Source organism: Rhincodon typus, chromosome 13 (assembly GCF_021869965.1).
Source record: "Rhincodon typus isolate 14 chromosome 13, sRhiTyp1.1, whole genome shotgun sequence".
In the NCBI taxonomy this organism is placed as follows: Eukaryota; Metazoa; Chordata; class Chondrichthyes; order Orectolobiformes; family Rhincodontidae; genus Rhincodon; species Rhincodon typus.
The window spans coordinates 16630967-16650233 of record NC_063344.1 but is presented as its reverse complement, the minus strand read 5'-3'; the positions used below and the strand labels follow the sequence as shown (position 1 = coordinate 16650233).

General features: G+C 40.4%; 1 protein-coding gene across 1 annotated transcript; it reads right to left on the bottom strand.

The window, feature by feature from the left end:
- Positions 1–681: 681 nt before the first annotated feature.
- On the bottom strand, positions 682–17478 carry LOC109939053 (extracellular calcium-sensing receptor-like). The gene is made up of 6 exons (XM_020537372.1): positions 17462–17478; positions 13731–14037; positions 6427–7230; positions 5748–5975; positions 4076–4199; positions 682–1595 (listed from the first exon to the last, which is right to left on the bottom strand). The coding sequence occupies exons 2-6, from the start codon at positions 13986–13988 to the stop codon at positions 682–684; spliced, it is 2328 nt and encodes a 775-aa protein (XP_020392961.2). The 5' UTR covers positions 13989–14037; positions 17462–17478.
- Positions 17479–19267: the final 1789 nt, after the last annotated feature.

Genomic DNA, 19267 nt, shown 5'->3' with positions numbered 1-19267 from the left:
TGGTCTAAATTCAATTCCCACTTTGGCTGAGGTTACCATGAAGTACTTTCCTCCTCAATCACTCCCCTCATCTGACACATGATGATCCTCAGGTTAAACCACCACCAGCTGTCTCTCTCTGGTGACAAAGCAAGTCTATGGTCTGGTAAAACTATGGCATCGTTGCCTTTTAATCTCTAATTGATCATAAACACATTGCGACTGTTTCCTCTATAAGTTCGAACTGTGATATATAGCCATGAAGTTTCCTCTCATTGCTCTTGAAAACGATATCTGAGGTTTGTTCTCTTTAGAATCACTGTCAAAAAAGTCACGAGAGATCTGCTCCAATTTACAACACCAGACATTTTGGAATAAATGCAATGTAAAATCTCAGTGCATTTCACAAGTTTATTATTAATGTTATAAATGCCAAATGTAGAAGATGAATTTTAGTTAACAATAATAGACAGAACACTATGCATTTTGACATTGATGCAGATGTTACATGTGTTGCCAAACGGAAAGGTCACTGAATAATATTTTAATTTCGGACATGAGATTGCATAATCACTTACTAAAGTACATTTTTTAAAAGTTCAAGTCCAATTTAAGTTGATACTTATCTGCATTGCAAAAGCTGCAACCATTTAATTAGGATGCTTTGGACATTTCTCACATAGTCCCAGTTTTGGAGACAATTCAAATTTTTTTTGCATGTGATCTACGCATTAAATATTTCTTTGTGTTTTTTTCCGGTTGAAATAAGATGATATAACATTTGGGAGCAAAAATGCAGAACAGCAGACCAAAGCTTGATGCTAGAATGGCAAAAACTTCTACTGCTACTGTGTACTTTCCGGGTGAGCTGACGTACGCTGGGATAAATGTTATCCACACTGCACAAAATATAAGCATGCTGAAGGTTATAAAAGTTGCCTCGTTGAAATTGTCTGGCAGTTTTCTGGCTAAAAATGCGAGTGCACAGCACACACATGCCAAAGCACCAATGTAACCAAACACACAACAGAAATACACCAAGGACCCAACATTACATTCGAGTATAATTATAGTCTTGTAGTACTTTGTGCTGTTCACAGGGAAAGGAGGCGAAGTGGTTAGCCAGATAATACAAATTATAGTTTGGACAGATGTGAGGGCACAAACGTTCAGTCTTTGATGCATTGGACTAAACCATTGGATTTTTTTATTGTTGGGAAGTCTGGTTTTGAAAGCCATCAACACAACCAGTGTTTTCCCCAAAATACAAGAGAGACAAAGAACAAAAGTAATACTGAACACAGTGTGGCGCAACATGCATGACCATACAGAGGGCCGGTCAATAAAGGCCAAAGAACAGAGGAAGCAAAGTGTTAGGGCAAATAGAAGAAGGAAGCTCAACTCAGAATTATTGGCTTTGACAAGAGGTGTCTGTCTGTGCTTATAAAAGATGATAGCTGTAGCCACTGTCAAACAGGCTCCAATCACTGCCAGGGTCATAAGTGAACTTCCCATCTCATCGTTGAAAGAAAGGAATTCAATCTTCTTTGGTACACACTGGGTTTTGAACTGATTGGACCAGTATTCTGGTGGACATTTTAAGCAAGATACTGAGTCTACAAGAAAGCAATATGACACATTGTTAGTATTTCATGTAGATCAATACTTACAGCCATTAAAGGGCAATGTGTCAGGTTCCTTCAATGCCTGAGCTACTTTTCTCACATTTGCACCAGAATCTCCTGTTTGAAACCTTCAATCTTTGTCCCCTACTCCTTGCATCTTCAGCTAATGGAAACAGCTTTGCCTTGTCTACCTTGTCTAAACCTGTCCAAGTCTTGTACACTCGATCTCCTTTGCTTCAAAGCACAACTACAGTGTCTCCAACCTGACATCATAGTTAAAATACCTCATCCATCCAATAAATAACACTACGATCCTGTGCAGCAAGATCTCTAGATTGTGCTGAGTTTGCTGATTGAAGTGGAGAGAGCCCAAAGAAAAGTGTTTCAATTAGCCTCTGTGTTCCTGAATTAGAAAGGGAAATAGGGCAAAGTTTCATTTGTACAGTGATTTAATGCAAGAATTTTCAACCTTATTTGCTACTGAGCTCCTCGTCCTGTGTTATAAAAATTCCTTTGACATCCACCCCGTCCCACCCTTGGTAGTTGTATTTGTCTGTATGAAAGTTGCACGATTAAACAGATTTTTCTACAATAACTGTATTTTTACATATTGTGAAATTAAACGGTGGCAACACTTTCACATGTTTGAGCAAGAAATGAACGTGCAGGATAAGAGAGTGCACTGGAAAATGAGCAACCCTCCAAATCTAAGTACAAAGCATTGGTTCTTGCTGCCTTACATTTAAGACATGACATGGGGGATTGGTGGTAACTCCAGTGTGGCTAAATGTTTAATAAATCCATCTGTCCCTGCACACTCTTTAGAAGTGCATCATTTAGTCTGTGTTGCCTCTCTCCATCCCTTCTGCTAAAATGCATCACTTCACAATTCAATTGCCACTTGTCTGTCCATTCGAAACCAATGTATGTACTGTTGTAATCAATGTCGTCATCCTCACTGTCAGCCATGTATTAATAGGAAAGCACAAGTGAAGTTGTGCAAAACCTTTACAAAGCTCTGATTCAGTTTCAAGTATTGTTTAGCCACACGGGAGTTACCACCAGTTCCCCATGTTCTGTCTTAAGTGTAAGGCAGCAAGAGCCAATGCTTTGTACTTTGAATTGGAGGGGTGTTCATTTTCCAGTGCACACTCTCATCCTGCGTTTTTATATCTTGCCTTTTAGAAGGTACTGGGAAGGTTTACCGGAATGATTCCAGGGATAAGGGATTTAACTACCAGGTTAGGTTGGGAAAGCTAGGGTTGTTCTCCCTGAAGTAGAGGAAAATGAGGGGAGATGTGACAAAAGTTTCCAAGATTATGAGAGTTTTAGATATGGCAGACAGGAAAAAGCTGTTCTTACTGGGGACTTGATAGGGTTGACGTTAAGAAGATGTTTTCACTAATGAGGGAATCTCAATCAAGGAGGCACTGTTACACAATAGGGGGAAACTCAAGCAAGGAATTTATTCTCTCAGAGTAGCGAAAGTGTGGAATTCTCCATCCCCAGAGTTTAGGAGGCTAGATCACTGAAAGTATTTAAAGTGGAGGTGGATAGATTTCTGAAATATCAGAGCATTTACGGCTATGAGGAATTGGCACAAATGAAAAGTAAAGATCTGGGCCTTCTGTCGTGATCTTATTGAATGGTGGGGCAGGCTTGAGGTCAGAGATGCAGGGTGGGGGATGTGAGAAGGAACAATTTTTAGGCAGCAAGTGAAATTAACTTGGAATTCCCTGTCTGTGAAGATAGTGAAAGGAGAATTGAGAAATGATTTCAAAAGGTAAATGAACAAGCTATTGGTGGGAATAAACTTACAGGCCCATAGGGGTCAAGCAGGGGAATGGGGCTGATAAATTACTCCGCAGAGGAGGCAGCATATAGTCTCTCTGCTTCGTTATGACTTCTTGACTTGATGGAATCTGTCCAACTGCTTAACCCACTGTCAGCTCACACCTTCAAGGGCACACAGAGACACCCTGGTGAAGATATTTACCAGATTGGCAAAGGAACAAGGGAAATACAGCTGTATGGAGGCTTTGGACTTAGTTCACTGAGGGCAAAGAAGGTCAAAGTGGAATTCAATAGAGATAAACAACATTATGAGGGATTCTCAGGGATTGGGTGTGGAGAAGTTGTCTCCTGTGGCAGAGGGGTTGGTAACTATATGATGCAATATTAATATAAATGGCAAAAGTACAGGGTGGTGCACGAGGGTGGGGAGACAAGGAGAGTTCCGTTCATGCATTGACTTCTGAAATGATCTGAAATGCAGTGAATGAAAGAGTGGTAGAAACAGATTCAATAGTAATTCTCAGAAGGGAATTGGATCATTTTGTTGGAAGAGGAAAATTTGCAGAGCTACATGGAAAGAACGAGGGAGTGTGACTAACTTTCAAAGAGATGTCAAAGTGAGAATGGATACAATGGCCTCTTTCTGTCCTGTTATATAGTTCTATATTGATAAATACCTGTCACATTGCTGATCTCACCATCAGAGCACGGTATACAGGTAAAACAACACAAGGGCATTTCTTTTTTGACGGTTTTCCAAGTGCCAGGAAGACAGCTGTCAGAACAAACTCCCCGAGGAACCTTGGATAAAGAAAGGGTATTTTGTTCAATCCAGTGACCTTTAAAAGAGGATGTCACTTAAGGTCACGAGATTCTGTAATCTTGTGCCTGGTTGTGTTAGAACAAGTGACCAAAATAAGGCATGTCTTTGATATATTTAGGCTTCATTTAATATAATTATCAATTAAGAAAATCCCCGGTTGCAATTAAACAGATTAAATTTGAATAAACAGTTTACAAACTGTGGTTTGTAAACTGTGGTGGCTCAGTGGTTAGCACTGCTGCGTCACAGCACTACAGATCTGGGTTTGATACCAGTCTTGTGTGATGGTTTGTGTGGAGTTTGCACATTCTCCCTGTGTTTGCGTGGGTTTCCTCTGGATGCTCTGGTTTCCTCCCACAGTCCAATGTGCAGGTTAGGTGGTTTTGCCGTGCCAAATTGTCCATAGTGTGCAGGCGAGGCAGGTTAGCCATGGGAAATGCAGGGGTCAGGTAGCGGCGTGGGTCTGGGTGGGATATTCTTCAGAGGGTTGGTGTGGTCTCGATGGGCTGAATGGCCTGCTTCTACACTTTAGGGATCATATGATTAACTAATACTTTTTTCACAGAATCAATGGTCTCTACAGCAACATTTTCTGCAGTAAAATATTGGATACTCTTTCAGTTATTAGCATAAAAAGAAATCTTTTGAAACTCTAATTACTGTTTCAGTCAGTTTTAACTTCGTGACTTCTCCTCAATGACTCCTTAACAAGGGAAAACAGTTTTTGCTATTTATCTCTTACAATATGTAACTACTTTAAAAGTGTATTCAAATTAATTTTCTGAATATAAGTGTTTCCACTAAGACAAGCATTTATCGTCCATTCCTTCTACTTGATTCACTGAAATAAAACCTATGGCACTTGGGGAGGTGTTGGTATAGTGGCATTGTCACTGAATTAATAATCCAGGGGCATAGACTAATGATTTGGGGTGTGGGTTCCAATTCCTCCATGGTAGCTGGTAGAATTGAAAGCCAGTCTTAGTAATGGTGACCACAAACCTACTGTTGATTATCATTAAAAAAAAACCATCCAGTTCGTTAACATCCTCTAGGGAAGGAAATCACCCATCCTTACTCAGGCTGGTTCAGATGTGACTCTGGATCCACAGTTGTGTGGTTGAGTCTTAACTGCTCTTGGAAATGGTAAAACAATCAGTTCTCAGACAATTAGGGATCGGTAATAAATGATGACATTGCCAAACATCACTTTTCCATGAAAGGATAATACAAACTGCAGCAATGGCACACCCAAAGCACCATTAAGTAGGGAGTTCCAGGACTTCGAAATAGCAATAATGTATTGTGATACTTTGAAAGGAATTTGGAGGTAATGATTTACACATTAACTGCCCTTTCCTTTAGTGTGGTCTTCTGTGTCCATCCAGTGTTTATGAGTCTATTATGTCAGTAAAGGAAGGATTTTCAATGAACCCATAATGTGATGATAGTGTAGGACAACTACAATGTCATTTCAAGACCATGATGTACAATCGGAAATAAACATATTTCAAAGATGAACTTACCTCCTTTTTCCCAATTATCCAAACAATATTTTCTTTGTTTAAATAAAGCCTTTTGTCAAAAGCTACAAGTCCATCATAATGCCCAACTGTCACTACATGAGCGACACCTTCAGAATTCATCTGCCAATTTACCAATTCATACAATGGGACTGTATCTAAGTTTGGGTCGAAGTATATACTTTCTCCATTCCGCGCTGTAAAGTTCACAGCATACATATAATGAAGCAGCTAGAGTAAAAGGACAAGAAAAGAGAAATTATAAATCGGTGGTGAGATGATATTTTAAAACTCAATTGATTGTGTACCATTAAATCAAAATTAGAAATTATTTTACAATCTTCTCTCCAATCAAAATGTAGACAACATTTTCAGAAAATTAGAAATCAGATCATGACAATGTACTTCTATTTTTGAAAACAAATTCTATTTTATGGTTTTTCTGCTCAAATGGTAGATTTATTCTGGTTAAATCTATCTCTGAAATTTCACACATCACAGACAATATTGATGAAACTCATAAACTCTTCTACAAACAGTGTTCAGAAGTGATTTAACCTTTGTATCTACAAAATTATTACCTTATCTATAAATGAATTAAACAGATTCAGCGAGTAAAGTACATATTGTCTCCAAAAGAATCAGAAATAGCAGATTTCCAAGAAACTTAGAAACTTCGTACCTCCCAAAGGTCAAGTTGTGTAAAGGTAAAATTTGTTTTTGACAGCATGTTATTAAGGGAATGTGCTATTGCATACACGGCTTTGTATACGTTGTAAGCAATTCTCAGCTGTGATGTATCGGTGTATTGATTATCCACTTCTTCCAGCTTTTCATCTCCAGTGCAGAACTTGACCTCAAAATCACTGTCAATCTGAGTGAGGTTATCTGGTTTTTGCCAGACACATTCAAATGTGGTTTCCCAAAACTCAGTCACAAATACATTTCTTGGATATTTTGATGGGTGAACTTCAAGAAGAAATTCCTTTAGCCCCGGTAGTATGGCCTTCGGGACAGCAAAACCCACCGTGCCAACCAGGAATCTCGCATCTTTTTTGGGAGAGATGTCGGGCATCGTGATCCAAGACTCACTCCCAATCCACTGGATTCCCGTCACGTTCTGCCGGACAACTTCTTGCAAAAGGACTGCCATATCTGCCTGAGCGACAAAGGCAACTATGATCTTTGTGGTGGCCTCTTTGATGATTTTGATGAGATTCAGTAGCTTCTCTTTCGAGTCTGTTTTGTGAACGGCTTCGGAGAAAGCAATACAAATACCAAAACTCTCCATACTTTTGATAATCTCGTCCATTGCTAGGGCACCATAGGTGGAGTTGCTCCTTATTGTGCCGATCCAGTTCCATCCAAAGTATTTGACAAGCTGAGCTAAACCGTCCACTTGGTGGTAGTCATTTGGGATGGTTCGGAAAAACGTAGGGAATTCGTACATGTTGTTGAGATAATCATAAGCAGCAGAATAGCTGAACTAAGGGAATTGAAAGGATAAGTGGCCATTAGAATTTGGAATTGCTAATTATGTTCTCAGGAAAATAAATACTGTCTTTTCAACAATTCCAACCTATCCAAAAACATGTGGACCAGCTGGTGAATCAATAAGTGAAATTCTACTTAATTCTTGAATGTATTTGAGCTATTCTTTAACAGAAGGTTTTGCCAATGCCAACACTTGTTGCCCACCCCTTACTGCCTATGAATTGAGTGTCTTGCTTGCCATTTGAGTGAGTAGCTAAGAAATCACCACATTGCTGTGGTAAAATCAGAAATTGCTGGAGAAACGTAGCAGCATCTGTGGAAAGAAAGCAGAGTTAATGTTTCCAGTCCTGTGACCCCCTCAGTCCTTTAGAACTGAACAAGGGTTATTGAACTCAAAATGTTAACACTGATTTCTTTCCACAGATGCTGCCAGACCTGCTGAGTTCCTCCAGCGATTCAGTTTTTGCTTCAGATTTTCAGCATCCTCAGTTCTTTGATTTACTTTAGTGTTTACATCACTGTGGGTCTCGAGGCACATATTCGCCAGTCCTGGTAAGGTAGATGGGGTGGTTAGGAAGGCATTTAGCACATGTGCCTTCTTACTGAGACCTTTGAGTATTGGAATTGGAATGTCATGTTGAGGTTGTACAGGACATTGGTGAGGCCTCTTCTGGAGCACTGTGTACTGTTCTGGTCACCTTGTTATAAGAATGATATTTTTAAACTGGAGAGGGTTCAGAAAAGATTTGCCAGGATGTTGTCAGGAATGGAGGGTTTGAAATAAGAAAAAATGGACTGGAGAGGCTGGGACTTTTTTCGCTGAAGCATAACAGGTTGAGGGGTAATCTTATTATGATTTATAAAATGATGAGGGGCATAGACAAGGTTACTGACAAGGGTCTTTTCCCTTGGGTGGGGGAGTTCAAATCTAGGGGTATATTTCTAAGGTGAGAGGAGAAAGATTTGGAAAGCATACAAGAGGCAACTCTTTTGTACAGAGAGTGGTTCGTGTGTAGAATGAACTGCCAGAGAAAGTGGTGAATGCAGGTACAGTTATAACATTAAAAAGACATTTTGATAAGTTCGTGAATAGGAAAGGTTTTGAGGTAAATGGGCCAAGCGCAGGCAGGTGGGACTAGTTTAGTTTGGGAACATGGTCAACATGGACTGGTTGGACCGAATGGTCTGTTTTCATGCTGTATTACTCTACGATTTCTTCCCCACACTAGCATTAGTGATTCCAAATTAATTACAGTTTCATGGCCACAGTCAAATATACTTTTATTCATTCATAGGATGAGGGCTTCACTGGCTAGTCCTGCATTTATTACCTGTCCTTAATTGCCCACAGGGTAGTTATGAGTCGAACACTTTGCTGAGTCTGGAGTTACATGTAGGCCAGACCAAGGATGGCAGTTTTCTTTCCTGGTGAACCAGTTGGGTTTTTCTGATGATTGATAATGGATTCGTGGTCAGGGTTTGGGCAGAAAAATGGAGATTGCGCTCAGGATCAGCCTTGATCATAATAAATGTTAGAGCAGTTCAACAGGCCAAATGCTCTACTCCTGCTCCTACCTCTTATGCTTCTGAGATTGTTATGCTTCTGGCTCCTAAGAGTATCATTCAGTATATGGAGAAGGTCATAGAGTCAGACAACACAGAAACAAAGCCTTTGGTCCAACTTGTCCATGCCGGCCAGGTTTCCCAAACTAAATTAGTCCCATTTGCCTACGTTTGGCCCGTGTCACTCTGAACCTTTCTTGCTCATATACCTGTCCAAATGTCTTTTAAATGCTGTAGCTGGACTTGTATTTACCACTTCCTCTGACAAAGAACAAGAACAAAAGAACAAAAAACAATACAGCACAGGCCCTTCAGCCCTCCAAGCCTGTGTCGACATGTTTTGCCCTTACATATTAAAATTGTCTTCACTTACAGGATTCATATCTCTCTATTCCCTTCCTATTCATGTATTCTTTCAGGTCCTTCTTGAATGCTGCTTTGTGTCTGCTTCCACTGCCTCCTCTGGCAGTGCATTCCAGCACTCAGCACATTTGAATGAAAAACGTACCTCTTAGCTAAAATCCCCATACCAGGCAACATGCTGGTAAACCTTTTCTGTACCCTTTCCAAAGCATCCACGTCCTTCTGATAGTGTGGTGACTAGAATAGTTCGCAATATCCCAAGTGTAGCCTAATTAAAGTTCTATAAAGCTGCAGCATAACTTGTCTATCCTTGCACTCAACACCCCTTCAAATGAAGGAAAGCTTGCCATAGGCCTTTTTTTTTACCACTTTATCTACCTGCGCTGCTACCTTCAGTGATCTGTGGACCTGCACACCCATATCCCTCTGCATATCAATACTCCTAAGGGTTCTGCCATTCACTGTATAATTGCCACCTGTACTTGACCTTCCAAAAGGCATCATCTCACATTTGTCTGGATTAAACTCCATCTGCCATTTTTCTGCCCATGCCTCCAACGGATCTATATCCTGCTGCATCCTCTGATAATCCTCCTTATTATCCGCAACTCCACCAATCTTTGTATCGTTCGCAAACTTACTAATTAGACCAGCCACATTTTCCTCCAAATTACTTATGTAGATCATGAACAGCAGAGGTCCCAGCACTGATCCCTGTGGAACACCACTGGTCACAGATCTCAATTCCGAAAAGCATCCTTCCACCGCTACCCTCTGTCTCTTATGACTGAGCCAGTTCTATATCCATCTTGCCAGCTCACCCTGATACCATGTGACTTCACCTTTTTTACCAGTCTGCCATGAGGGACCTTGTCAAAGGCTTTACTGAATCCATGAGACAATGTCAACTGTTTTTCCTTCGTCAATAATTTCCATCACATCCTCAAAAAACTTGATCAAGTTAGTGAGGCATGACCTGCTCCACACAAGACCATGCAGTTTTATTGCTAATCAGTCCATTTGCTTCGAAATGCTTATAGATCTTGTCCCTGAGAATCTTTTCCAATAATTTCCCTACTACTGACATGAGGATTATCCCTCTTACCCTGTTTTAAACAATGTGATAACATTACCTATTCTCCAGTCCTCTGGGACCTCACCTGTGGCCAAACAGGATACAAAGATGTCTGTCAATGCTCCAGCAATTTGCTCTCTTGCCTCCCTCTATATACTGGGATAAATCCCATCAGATCCCAGGGACTTATCTATCTTAATACTTTTTAAGACGCACAGCACCTCTTCCTTTTTAAAGCAACTTGGCTTAGAAACTCGACACTCCCTTCCCTAAGATCATCCTCCACCAATTCCTTCTCTTTGGTGAATACAAAGTATTCCTTTAAGACCTCACCTACCTCTTCAGACTCCACACATACATTTCCTCCTTTGTGCTTGAGTGGGCCAACCCTTTCCCTGGCTACCCTCTTGCTTTTTATATATGTATAAAAAGCCATGGGATTCTCCTTAATCTTGTTTGCTAACAACTTTTCATGACCTTTTTTAGCCCTTCTAATTCCTTGCTAAAGTTCTTTCCTACTTTCCTTATATACTTCAAGAGCTTTGTCAGTACCATCCTCCTAGACCTTTCATATGCTTCCTTTTTCTTTTTGACCAAGGTCATAACATCCCTGGTCATCCAAGGTTCACGTAACTTGTCCTCCCTATCCTTCATTCTTGCAGGAACATGCTGTTCCTGAACTCTTATCAACCGCTCCTTGAAATACTCCCACACGTCCAACGTGGATTTACCCTCAAACAGCCGCTTCCAATCAACACTGTCCAAGTCCTGCCTAATATTACGAACTACCATTTGTGTGAAAAAGTTGCCCCTTATTTCCCTTTTAAATCTTTCCCCTCTTTCCTTAAGATTATGCCCTCTAGTTTTGAACTTCCTGACCTTAGGGAAAAGACCTTTGCTATTGACCTTATCTATACCCCTCATGATTTTATAAACCTCTATAAGGTCATCCTTCAACCTCGTACGGTCCAGGGAGAAAAGTCCCTGCCTATCCAGCCTCTCCTTATAACTCAAACCTTTCAGTCTTGGTAATGTCCTCGTAAATCTTTTCTGCACTCTTTCCAATTTAATAATATCCTTGTGTAAAAGTAAAGTGGAAATCAAAGATTACCCAAATTTTACTGGCTGGCAGAGCAATTTCGAGTGATTGGACAGCCTGTTCCTGCTGTTTCTTATGTTTTTGGAGTTTCATCCAATTTATACTCTAAGAGGCTCATTTGATAATATTTTGGGCAATGTTTAAATGTGTTATATGATGATTTTGGTACCCCAGCCGCCACCATTAACATTCATTCTCTTCACCACCAATGCACAGTGATAGCAGCGTCTACAAGGTGCACTGCAGCAACTCATCAAAGCCCATCTGACAGCAACTTCCAAACCCACAACCTCTACCCTCAAGAAAGACAAGGGTAGAGGTACATGGGAACACTCCCACCTGCAAGTTGACCTCTAAGCCAAACACCATCTTGATTTGGAAATATACCATTGTTCCTTCAGTGTCGCTAGGTCAAAATCCTAGAACTCATTTCCTAACAACATTGTAGTTGGATCTCCACCATAAGTACTGCAGTGGTTCAAGAATACCACCTTGTGGTACCACCTATTCAAGGTCAACTAGGGATGAGCACCAAATGCTTTGCACTGCCCAATCAGTGACACAAACGACGAGAAAAAAATAATCTAAAGATTAACCATAGAATCATGGACCTGTCCCATAAATCTGTTGAACCATTCGATTAGATCATGGCTAATTAGTATCTTAACTCAAACTACCCTTTTAGTTTCAGAATTTTTAAGCCTGGCCCATCAAATATTTTAGAATTAGATTTAGAATTAGAATTAGCTTTATTGTCACACGTACTCAAATGAGTATAGTGAAAAGTTTTCAAGTTGCCATTTATGGTGCCATCTTAGATAGAAATGTATCTAGGTACATATTCTTAAGTACAAATTCTTAGGGGAAAAGAATTAGAAAAAGTAGAGAAATAAAAAGTTCAGAACAACAGAACATTGTCAATCTAGCTTTAAAATTTGCACTTGACCTCTAGTTTGAACAAACATTGATGGAGTGAGTTGTAGATTTTCATTACCCTTTGTCTGAAAATCAATATAATATAAAACTTAGCACTCTTAAGATAAGCACAGTGACAAAATAACTACATAATATGGTTACCATATTATATTAAAAATATAGAGGTACAGTGGAGAGGAGAGGAGGATTCTGAGGCTATAGTTATCAGGAAAGCACGACCAGGCTGGGTCACTTTTCAAAAGGACAAGGCTGTGATATTGCCTATTCGAGGTTTTTAATATTATGAAATGTTTAAATAGAACAGACAGAGAGAAAATATTTTTGGGTTGCTTTCAGCAAAGACTACCCATTCTCTGCAACTCTCAGCTCTCATTGTCACTTATTCAGTTTCTCTTCTGTCCTTGTCTGCCATCCATAATCCTCTCAATTACCTACCCCTTTCATATACCTCTCTGGTTCTGTTGTTTTAGCAGCTGTCTGTATTTGGGGTCTATTTCGATGTGTTTGTTAATGGAGTCATGACCTTTAACTGCTAGCTGGCACGACCAATATTCACTTGTCTCAATACTCACAGACAACGAGAGCCATCAGTGTGACTGGGACAAAGTGACCATACTGGGATAAGCGAACATCAGACATGCAAGGGAATTTCTGGAAGCCTGCTTCTCAATACGGGTCTCTATTAACAAACACATAGAAATAGACCCCGTATACAGACCGCTGCTAAAAGAACTAAACTGCAAGTGACAAGACCATCACACCAGAGGAGCATATAAATCTGGAAGGAAGCAGAACACTGACACTTCGATTATAGGTCACACTGATGATGTTGCCTAGAAAGGTAACAAAACGTCTGCACACCACAGAACAGCCGGCTCAGTGAGCTAATGCACAATTGCATTCACAACCTGAGCTACAAATTTTCGCTATGACTTTAATTTTGTAGATGTGTTCAAGAGGAAATCGGATAAACTTACAAGAGAGAAGGAAATTGAAGTTATGCTTAAAGAGGAACGTTTGAAGGAGGCTCAGGAAGGAAGGCAAGGATAAATGTCAGGATGAATTGCTTGGACTAAAAGGCCTGTTTCTGTATACATCATGTAATTCTATGTGAAGTAAAGCCCTGAAGGTCAGGTGTATGTAAAAAGGCAAAGTACTGTGAATGCTGGAAATTTGAAGCTAAAACAGAAAATATTAGGAATACTGTAAAGGAAGGCCATTAGTCTGAAGTGTTAATTCTGTTTATTTCTCCACACCTGTTGCCAGACTTGCTGAGAATTTCTAGCGCCATTCCTTTTTCTTGGATGCCCACGTATATTTATACAGTGAATTGGTTTGTTTAGTATTTCAAATTGGAAGTAAACTAACTTTGAAATCAAGCAACAATTTATGCATAAAAGAACATCTTTTCTGACATGAGTACAGGGAAATGTGCTGATGCTGTGGTATTTCCTACCATTGTGACATTGAAGGGAGTAATGACTCTTGCAACAGCAACAGATTGCATGGATTCGGCATCTGTAACTATAGCCGGGGTGTTGGAGGTTGTTTTGCACTTCGGGTCAGCGAGGGTTTCTTCCTGTCCACTGATGAGAAGGGTGGTGACTTTGGTCGACATGGCTGGGTCCCCGCAGCCATCGTGAATCTGATAGCCCAGTGTAATATTCGGTATCAGAGTCTGGTTCCTGTTTATTTCCTCGATGGTGTAGATCATGGTCTGGGCAAACTGAAACTGTGTCAAGTCAAAACTGTGAGGCGAAACAGACAAATAAATCATTGGGACTAGATTGTGTTATTGGCTATTAAACTCAGCTTAAAGAAAAACAAGTGTGAAACGGGAGCCCAGTCGAACTCTAGTGGAATAACTTTCTTTGTTCCTCGCCATTTCTGCACTTGCACTGAAATGGTACGGCGTTTTCAATGAAGATAATAAAGAAATACAATGTTCTTTGAGTGCATATTGTGAGCCTTTTCTCCTCCTTTCGGTGATACTGCTGGGGTTAGTGAGCAATGTTATTGACTAGAATTTTGCCACACTGCATTCACACTAACTTTGTCCTATTCACTTTGTAATTTCACAACATGGGCTGCAGCTATCTCTAATTTTCAAGGGATGACAAAAAAAAATGTTTTGTGAACAAAAGAGATTTCCCTTTAATGACTTACTTGCTTAATAGAAGAAACAATGCCAAAATCTCAATTTAACTGTAAGTTTCTATTGCTCATTTGAAGAGCTGGTGTAAATACAATAGGCTGAGTGACCTGCTTCTACACTGTAACACTTCTGTGATTTACAAATGCATAAAATCTGTGTATGACTTGGCTAGCAATAAGTACATAAATACTTTTCATAAATGTGTTCCTTCACCTAGTGACCTATTTTTTGCCTCCTCCCCGGTGAGATTACCGCACAGTTTCACTTGTCAAAAATGAATATTATTTATAATGAGTTGGGATATTCTGATTTCATCTGAATGTCAGCATTTTAATGAGAATAAGAGGGAGCTAAAACCATCCAGTAAAGGCAGTAAGTATCCTTCATTTTGAAAGTTGCCATGAATTTCTGACCATGGATCAAGAAATCAAATAGTATGAAAATGAGCAAACCACATCACACCATGCAGCATTGTTCAGTACGAATCTGGTTGTGCAGTTGGGTGTGAAATCGGACATGGATGTGTCTGGAAAACAGGTGAAGCCCCATGTGCCCCACTATTGGAGCTGCCCAGTATTAGGTTATAGTTAACTCAATGGAACTGAATGGGAGGCAGACTCTTTGTCAGATGGGCAATGTTATACCATTTGGTTTGCATGTCTGCCCATGTCTGCTTTCATGCCAATATTGTAACCAACTCCATACTGCTTCTAAAACAGGTTAAAACCCCGAAACTCCCTCCCTAGCAGCACTGTGGATATATTTACACCATATGGATTGAATGGAGGCAGCTCACCACCACCTTCTCAAAGGCCATTAGGAATGGGCAATTAATGCTGAATTTATCAGCAAGGCTAACATCCCATGAAACCATATATAAAAAATAGTTTTATCATCTGAAGCGATTGGCCCGGACTAAACCCAGTTTGTTGTTTAGGGGAGGGAGGTACACAAGGGCGCTGTAAGCCGCGGCCGTTATCGTGCACTAGAGCTCAAATCAGCAGCACTTCTACCACCTAAGGATCTCTAAGCTTCCCAAATCCCCCGCATTTGTTAAACAAAACCGAAAAATTAAGATGCTAACGCTAAGCTCGGTGCAAGAGTCAGTCCTTCAATAGCCATTCTGTACAACACACGAACAAAGAAACACAAGTTCCTATTTGGAAGGGTGAACTGACCTTTTGCACTCCGGGGGTCCTGGCGGGCTTCTGAAGTCAAGAAATTGCTCCTCTCGATAATAGTGAATGTTGAACGATCCGCCAATGACAATGTCCCCGTCCTTTGATAGCCGAGGCAAATCAAACCTACCTCGAAGTCTACAGAGTGAATCATTTTGTCCCAAACCAGGGACAGCCAAGAGATGTATCAGAAACAGGAACAGGCACATGATAGCTCACTGGTTACAAAGTGCTGGGCCAAAGTATTCCTGAATGAATATATATCCTTGCAGACAACACACACACACAGAGCATTACCATGGATTGATTAAAAATACCAAAGAATTGGAACAATTCCAAAGGAATAAGTAAAATATTCTCCTTTTGTCTCTAGAGAAGACAACCCCGATTGAGTTACAGTCATCGACGAGCAGAATACTTAGGATGTTGAGAATCTGAAATAAGAGCAGTGAATGCTGAAAATGCCCAGCAAGTCAGGCAGCACCTGTAAACAGAGAGAAAGAAAGACACACACAATTAACGAAACGTCATGGATCTGAAAACTCTTTCTGTTCACAGATACCACCTGACCTGCTGAGTTTCTCTAGTATTCTTTTTGTTTTTATTTAATGCCAAAGCATCGAGTCATAGAGTACAGAGAGCCCCTTCAGCCCATAAAGTCTGCACCAACAAAAGAAAACCCATCGCTTAATTATACTAATTCCACTTTCCAGCATTTGGCCCATAGCCCTGAATGTTTATGACAGCTCAAATACTCATCCAAGTACCTTTTAAAGGTTGTGAGGTTTCCCACCTGAACTGCATTCCAGATTCCCACCACTCTCTGGGTGAAAATTCTTTCCTCAAATCCCCTCTAAACCTCCCGCCCTTCATAGAAAGAAAATATGCCCCCTTGTTATTGATCCTTCAACTAAGAGGTACAGCTGCTTCCCGTTCACCCTATCCATGCCCCTCAGAGTATATATTCTCCTGTAATCTAAGACCATTTCTTCACTATTAACTAACTCAACATGAAGAAGGTTCTAGTGGCCCAGTAAGTAGTATCCCTTCCTCTGAGCTAGAAACTCTGCATTCAAGTCCCACACTAGGTCTTAGTGGCCAAGGATGGTGTGTAGTAACATGGCTTTATTGATTGTTGCATTGTAAATACTTTGAACATGGAAGGAGCAGGAGGGTTTTTTGCTCAGATATGCTATGGTACATAGCCCCAGCTAAATTGGGTAGGAGATGAATCTGTATAACCAGTGGCCAAATCCAGAATGATGGTCCTGACCAAGATGATCAAGTATTGTTGCAACTCCATGTCACATGGAAAGGCCAGAAAAGAAATGGGCTGGTGTATGTGCTTTTGTGAGTGATACTGTTTGGAAGGAGCCATAAATGTCAGAGCCCATCTGTTTTCATGCTAGTTGAGTATGTTACATACCAGCAAATTGAAAGGCCTGACTAGCTTGATACAATTCCACCGGCCATTTGGTAATACATTGTATTGGTTTCTGACTCATTTGGTGTTGCTAAGACTTACAAGAGCCGTGGTGAGTATTCCTTTTCATTATATGGATTCATGCATGCTAATGTCACTCTGACAGTAGAGCAGTAACATAGGACCTAAGCCACTTTTCATTTGAGTAAAGGAGTAGGAATGTCTTGCTATAACAAGGTGTAGAGCTGGATGAACACAGCAGGCCAAGCAGCATCAGAGGAGCAGGAAAGCTGACGTTTTGGGTCGAGACCCTTCTTCAGAAAAATGTCTTGCTGCAATTAGACAGGGCCTTGGTGAGGCAACACCTTGAGTATTGTGTGCAATTTTGGTCTCCTAGTCTGAGGAAAGATATTCTTGCTATTGAGGGAGTCCAGCAAAGGTTTGCCAGACTGATTCCTGGGATGGCAGGATTGACATATGAAGAAACACTAGATTGACTGGGCTTGTACTCACTGGAATTTAGAAGAATGAGGGGGGATCTCATAGAAACATTTAAAATCCTGATGGGACTGGACACACTAGAAGTGGAAAGAATGTTCCCATTGTTGGGAAGTCCAGAACTAGGGGTCACAGTCTATGAATAAGGGGTAAGCCATTCAGGACTGAGATGAGGAAGAATTTCTTCACTTAGAAAGCTGTGAACCTGTGGAATTATCTCCCACAGAAAGCTGTTGGGGCAAGTTGATTAGGTATATTCAGGAGGGAGCTGGATGTGGCCTACGCAGCTAAAGGGATAAGGGCATGGAGAAGAAGTAGGAGTGGGATACTGAAATTGCATGATCAGCCATGATCATATTGAATGGTGGTGTGGGCTAGAAGGGTCAAATAGCCTACTCCTGCACCTATTTTCTATGTTTCAATGATCTCATAGTATTTTGATTCAGAATGTCAGTGTCAGTGTTTATGCATCACATGTATCTAGAATATTGTGTGTAGTTTTGACCTCCTTACCTAAGGAGAGATACACTTATTTTGGAAACAGTTCAGGGAAAGTTCGCTTGCCTAATTCCTGGATTGAAGGCATTTATTTTATGAGGAAAAATTGAGGCTGGGCCTATGCACATTGAAGTTTAGAAGAATGAGAGACAATGTTGTTGAAACATATAAAATTCTGAGTGGCCTTGGTGGGGTGGATGCTATACAGATAGCTCCTCTCTGGGGGTAGGAGAATCTCCCATTTACAATGGAGATTAAGAAAAAGTCTTCTCACAGGAGTTTGTTAATTTTTGATGCCCTGTTCCACAGAAAGCAATGGAAACTGGATCACTGGATATGGTCAATTCTGATTGGTAAGGAAGGCAGGGTTGTGGGGATAGGGAGCAAAGTGGAGTTAAGGCCATACCAGACGATCTTATTGAATGGTGGACCAGGCTTGATCAGCGAAATGGCCTCTCCCTGCTTGAATTTCTTCTGATCTCATGAGATGCTGTCCAGCCTTTTCACCAAACCTATCAACAAAACCTTTTGCTTCTTTGTTCTTTAAGTGTTTACCTCACTTTCCCTTAAATGCATCCACTCCAATTACCTCAACCACTCCTAGCAGTTTGACTTCTACATTCAAACCATTTCTCAAAGGAAAGATGTTTGTTCTGCATTTTGTATTGGATTATTAATGGCTTTATTAATTTACCTGTGGCTCCTAGTGGTAGACTCCACGTAGCAAAAACATCTTCTCTACCTTATGAAAGCCTTTCATATTTTTAAGAATTTTTATAGGGTCATCCTCTTTTTAGTGAGAAGTGCCCCGGATTGTTCCATCTCCCCGGGCAGACAGAAATTCCCAGTTGTTAATATCATCCTTGCAAATACTTTTGATCTTCCCAGTCTCCATATTACTTATCTGTAAAATGAAGTTCAGACCCATACACAACACCATGTGGCCTAAACAAGGTCATGTAAATGTCTTTCGTTTTTTTTTTGTTTTTTTTCAAATCTATCCCTCTAGAAATGAACACAACACTTGACTTGCAGTTTTGTAACCTCAACAACCTGCATATCTTTTTAAAAATTATTTTTCTATCTGCATCCTCGATCCCTCAGTCCTCTCCTCAAGTTACACACTTATCTTCTAAAAAGTTCTTAACCTATTTATTCTTTCTTCTAAAATGTACCACTTCAACCTTAGAAATATCAAAGTTAATTATTTTTATTATGCATTGGATGTGAGCATCACTGGC